Source organism: Plasmodium gallinaceum, assembly GCF_900005855.1.
Source record: "Plasmodium gallinaceum strain 8A genome assembly, contig: PGAL8A_v1_98, whole genome shotgun sequence".
Taxonomy (NCBI): domain Eukaryota; phylum Apicomplexa; class Aconoidasida; order Haemosporida; family Plasmodiidae; genus Plasmodium; species Plasmodium gallinaceum.
In genome coordinates, this window is record NW_021628265.1 from 1,872,036 (window position 1) to 1,878,109 (window position 6,074).

Consider the following 6,074-nt stretch of genomic DNA (forward strand, 5'->3'; position numbering starts at 1 on the left):
TAAAAAAAAAAAAAAAAAAAAAAAAATAGGAAAATAATAATATGAGGATACAAAAAAAATGATACTATTTTATTACTTAATAAAAAATATTATTTTTTAAAATGATGTTTGATAATACAATTTTATCTATTTTATCTAGATTTCTTTTTAAAATTTTTTAATTAAAAATAAAGATTATTTTTATGTTTTTTTTTTTTTTTTTTTTTTTTTTTTTGTCATATATAAGAAGGATTATAATAGAATGTTTAAATACGTAATGTTGATGTAATTATTTTAATCTAGAGAAAATATTATTGATGTTGTTTAACAAAATGAACTATTTGATTAAACCTATAACTGACATACTTAGAAAAAAAAGTAAAATAATATTACGAAAGACTAAAAAATGCAGAAATGTTTATCACTCTTAGTTGTGTTGCTATTATTAATTTTACGTAAAGAATTCTTTACGAAATCAAAAATTACTATTAGAAATGAAACAAATTTTACTATTAGTAAGTTTATAAAAAAAAAGGTTTTTGATTTAAGTGAAAAAATTAAATTAACTAAATCAATAAATAAGTATCCATATAACAAAAATAAAAAGCATATAATTAAGTTTAAAAAAATATTGAAATATTCTTTTATAAATTCTTTTTATAAAATACATTATATTCAAAATAAAAATTTGAAAACAAAAGTATATAATATAATAAGAAAAAAAAAAAACAATAAAAATTTAATTAAAATAGGATCACCATTTAAATTGTGTTATAGAAATAAATTTCTGAGGAGCTATGAATTATGTAAAGAAAAATTGAACTTTTTTTTAAAAAAGTTAAGTTCACAAACAAAATATTATACATTAATGATAAAAAAATACATAGAAAAAAACAACATGATAAATTTTATATGGATATGTAAGAATATATTATGGAAAAAAAAAATATTCTTTTTAACAATATTTGTTATGATAAATAGTGCTATTATTAGTATAATTATTCCTAGATTTGATAACTTAATATTTAGTGAATTAACAAATAGAAAATTAGATAATTTTTATTATATATTATTCAATTGTATTTTTTTTCGTATTATTAACATATCTTTATGTAGTTTAAGAAATTACATATTTATGATTACAAGTTCGGATTGTTTAAAAACAGTAAAAAGCATATTATTTAAAATATATTTAAATAAAGAATATGAGTATTATGATAAGGTTGATCATAACATAATTATAAATAAACTAACATTAGAATCTCATGATTTTTCAGATATAATACCATATTATATAAATCCATTTATACGAAACTTTTTTTCTATTATTCTTAATTTTTCATATATATTTTACTTAAATAAGAAGCTATCTACTGTTATCCTTTGCTGTTTTTTGTTTTCGTCATTTTTGACAATGATTTCTTCTAAGTTAAAAAAAAAACGAATAAAATCTATAAATAAACAAAAGGCACATAATACTAAAATATCATTGGAATCATTGAATAACATGAATATCATTAAACTTTATAGTACAGAAATACATGAATATAATAAATATTCAAATTCTTTAAATCGTATATTAAATTTGCAAATAAAAAAGGAACAATTTAATTTATTCCATATGATTGTTAATAAACTTTTTGTAACTATTACATATATACTAATTATTTTACATGGAGACATATTATTAAAAAATAATCAGATAGATAAAAAAACATTCACATCTTTTTTTTTTTACATTAATAATATTTATTCTTATATTTACATATTAGATTATTATATTGACATTCATGATATAGTAGATCAATATCATCACATAATTAAATTAATTAAAAAATATGTTATAAAAAATAGAGATAAACTGAATTACAATGATAATGTGAGAGAAACAAATGTAACAAATAAGTTAGATGTGGAAGAAAGTGAAGTAAATGTAGGAGATATAAAAGACAAAAATCATATAAATAATAATAACATAATAAACGAAACAAATAAAATAAGTAAAAATAATAATACAGAATTAAATACTAATGATAAAAAGGAAATTTCCATATATAAAACTTTTAGAAAGAAAAAAAATATGGAAAATGTGTTACATTTTAAAGATACCTCAAATATAGAGAATGATGTTATCCTTTCATTCAAAAATGTTTTCTTTAAATATTCAAATAATCCTGCTAATTATGTTTTAAAAAATATAAACATGAAAATCTACAAAAATACAAATAATGTAATAATAGGAAAAAGTGGGGGTGGTAAATCAACAATTTTAAAATTAATTTTAAATTTATATAAATGTACAAAAGGTAAAATATATTTATATAATAAATTATTAAATAGTTATTCAAGTCGTGAAATTTTTGATAAAATAACTTATGTTGAACAAAATTCAAAGTTATTAAAAGCAACTATAAAAGAAAACTTAATATATGGGATAGATAACAAAAATTTTGATATGCTAGATTTAATTAATGTATCAAAATGTTGTACTACTCATGAATTTATAAGTAGATTAAGAAAAAGATATGAAACAATCATTTCTAACAAAACAGAATTATTATCTTCATCTCAAAAACAAAAAATATGCATTGCAAGGGCATTGATTAGATATCCTAAGGTAATTCTAATTAAAAAAAAAATAAAAAAAAAATAATTAAAAGAAAATCCAAAGAAAAAATTGGGTTATTTACATTTATAAAACTATTTAAGAAAAATTCTTTTAAAAGAAAATCTATAAAATGATTAAAATATTTTATGTTATTATTTATATTCTCTAATTACTTGAATTTCCTTATATATCTATATTTTCAATTTATTAATTACATACTTTTAAAATTTTTTTTTTTTTTTTTTGCAATTATTCCTTAACAGAACATTATTAAATTATAATATATTTATTTATTTTATTATTTAATTTATATTTGTTATTTATTTTATTATTTAATTTATATTTGTTAAATATTATATTATTTAATTTATATTTGTTAAATATTATATTATTTAATTTATATTTGTTATTTATTTTTTTTTTTGAAGATATTGCTACTTGATGAATCAACATCATCTCTTGGGAAAGAAAATGAAAGGGCGATTTTTGAAAATATAAAAAAAAGTTCTATTTTTAAAAAATTAACAATAATTCGTATAACACATAAAAAATCTAATTTGGATTTATGTGACAATATTTTTATACTTAAAGGTATTTAAAAATAATTTTTTTTTAATATTTATTTATAAAAGATAAATATATACATAAACAGATTTCATTTATATAATTATATATATTTATTATTTTTCTTTTTATTTTTTAATAGATGGTTATTTAAGTAGACAAACAAACTTTTAAAATTTTAAACAAATAAATTATAAATTTTTATAAAATATGCAAATAGAAAATACTTAAAAAAAAAAATAAAATTGTATAAATATAAAGGGTTTACTGGTTTTTTTTTTTTTTTTTTTTTTTTTTTTTAGTCATATACAATTTTTTTACATAACCTAAAAATAAAAAAAAATTTTAAAAAAAAAATTATTTCATTTTTTATTATAATAAAAAAAAAGAAAAAAAATTTTCTTTTTATATTTTACTTTAAAGTTTTGCAAAGGTCTCTTTCATCCTCAATTTCTTGAGATATATGAGAACAAAATAAGTTTAGAAATTCAACATCCTTATTGTTAAAAAAAAGTTTATCCTTTACATTAATAACAACTACAACACCTATTATGGAATCCTAAAATATAAAAAATTAATAATTGTATAAAAAATGAAAATGTTAAATATTAATTTAAATTTTTTAATTTATTTTTTTTTTTTATTATTATTATTACATCTAAACCAAATACGGGTGCTGCTATAATTTGTTGAATATCAATTTTTTCTTTATTCAAAATTAAATTTGTATTTTCAATAATTTTGACTGAAAATCCCCCATTATGATGATTATCATTTGTATGATTTTTATTTTCTTTGTCTTTAATATTAGGCTTATAAGAATATACAGTATTTTTCAACTGATTATTAACTTCACAGTTGATAGCTTTTTTATTTTTATAAACTTCTCCGATGACACCTTCATCCAATGATAAATGTATAATTTCATTGTTAATATATGAATAAAAATTATTATTGTTATTATCTACAATAAATAAAAAAGCATAATTGGAATTAATATACTTAGGGATTTCCGAAGATACAAATTCAAATAGTTTTTTATTAACATTAGGAAACTTATTATGTTTTTTTTTCTTTTTTTCTCTATTTTTTTTTTCTTCTAACTTATTATTATCTATAAATAGTAATGGGATCATACCTAATAAACATCCTATTGCTATACCTAAAGCACTACCAACATAATAATATCTTCTAGTTCTATTCATTTTCAATTGCTTATTTGTTAGATTTATTCGTGGAAAACCAATGTAAACAATTATTTTTTCTATATATCCTCCAATGAATATTCCTAAAACGTCACTAGTTAAATTTCCTAAACCTGCTGCTGCCATTGTGCTAAAACCCAAAAAAATACAAAAAGTTGAATCAAAAAGATCACCAGCAATTATCATAAAAGAATTATCAACAAACCCAAAACAAATAAAAGGAATACAACCAGATAATGCTACTAATATTAAATCATTTATTTTTATATTCATTTCTCCTTTTTCATGAGTTTTTTCCTCTATATGCTTATCGAAATCTTTAGAATTTTGATCAAGTTTTTTATATGAATTCTGACACATAGTATTTCCCGTGTTTTTTACTTTATTTTCACCCACTTTTTTATATGAATTTTTATCATCATTTTTATGAAAATTTTCATCAACATTATTGTGTAAATTCATTTCATTATTTTCATATATAATATCATCCTTATAAGAGTTCATCTTTTCTTTTATAAATAAGTCTTTTTCATTTTTTGTCTCATCCTTTTTAAAATTTTCAGAATTTTTCTCACATTTTATTACATTTGTGTTATGAGAATTTTTATGTAAAAGCTTAAAATTTTTTACATTATTAGAATGATACAATTTCTTATATAAATATGTTTTTTCAAACTTTGATTTATTATTTTTCACATTTTTTCTTATATATTTTTTATAATTTTGTAAATAACGTAAAGCCTTTTGTAGGTATAAACATTTTACATTTGATCTATTTATATTAATTATGTATTTTAAATAATTATAATATATTTTCCTTTTTTTTCTTTTCATTTTACATATATTCTCTTTTCTTCTATTTAAGTTATGCTGATTTTTGAAATTACACCTTGATGTTACATAAATACATCTTTTTATCATAAATATATTCTTATATATGGAATTAATACTATTTATATTTTTAATATTTTTTTTACAAGGATAAATATTATTTAATTGATAAAATTCATTATAATAAATATTACGATTTAATGAACTACTCATAAAGTAATTTATAACAAAAAAATTTGAATAAAACAAATTTCTTTTTTTTTGTTTTAAAAGATTATTACTATTAGATAGAATAGAAAAATGTTTAAAAAACATCTTCTTTACATATATAAAAAAAAATTATATAAAATAATAAGAATAAAGAATAAATATGAAAAAATATATAATTTTTTACTTATTATTATTATGTATAAAAAAGAAAAAAAAATATAAATTTTAATACAAATTAAAAAAATAAAAATGTGTGGATTTTTTCATAAAGGAAAAGAAAGGAAGATAAGAAAAGAAGATAAGAAAGTAAGATAGGAGGAAAGCAGATTATTTTTATACAAAAAAAAAAAAAAAAAAAAAAGTATTAAAAAGAAAAAAGAAATATTAAATTTTTGCTAATAAGAAAAAGAAATTCTATTAGATTACATTGTAACTTATATAAATTTAGAATACTTATTATTGTTTTTCATATATTAGACTTTAGACTAAAGAAAAAAATATATAAATAACAAAATTAGAAAAATTTTAGAAGTTCTTTTAAACATAAAAATATAAATATATGTGCATATGTTAGATTTGCTATTTTACCATTATTTTACATTTTAACTTATATTTTAAACGAAGTTTATATATTTACTTTTGTATTTTTTTTTTTTTTTTTTTTTTTTTTTTTTTTT

The 6,074-nt window shown here is 17.0% G+C and overlaps 2 protein-coding genes across 2 annotated transcripts; one reads left to right on the plus strand and one right to left on the minus strand.

The window, feature by feature from the left end:
* Window positions 1-385: 385 nt before the first annotated feature.
* ABCB3 (ABC transporter B family member 3, putative) lies at window positions 386-3,325 on the plus strand (the record flags this gene model as incomplete). The annotated part of the gene is made up of 3 exons (XM_028672793.1): window positions 386-2,596; window positions 3,016-3,178; window positions 3,294-3,325. 3 exons carry the CDS (start codon window positions 386-388, stop codon window positions 3,323-3,325), a joined length of 2,406 nt encoding a protein of 801 aa, XP_028529310.1.
* Window positions 3,326-3,449: 124 nt separating this feature from the next.
* PGAL8A_00373100 (conserved protein, unknown function) lies at window positions 3,450-5,400 on the minus strand (the record flags this gene model as incomplete). Its single annotated transcript, XM_028672794.1, has 3 exons — window positions 3,450-3,477; window positions 3,568-3,710; window positions 3,808-5,400. The coding sequence occupies 3 exons, from the start codon at window positions 5,398-5,400 to the stop codon at window positions 3,450-3,452; spliced, it is 1,764 nt and encodes a 587-aa protein (XP_028529311.1).
* Window positions 5,401-6,074: the final 674 nt, after the last annotated feature.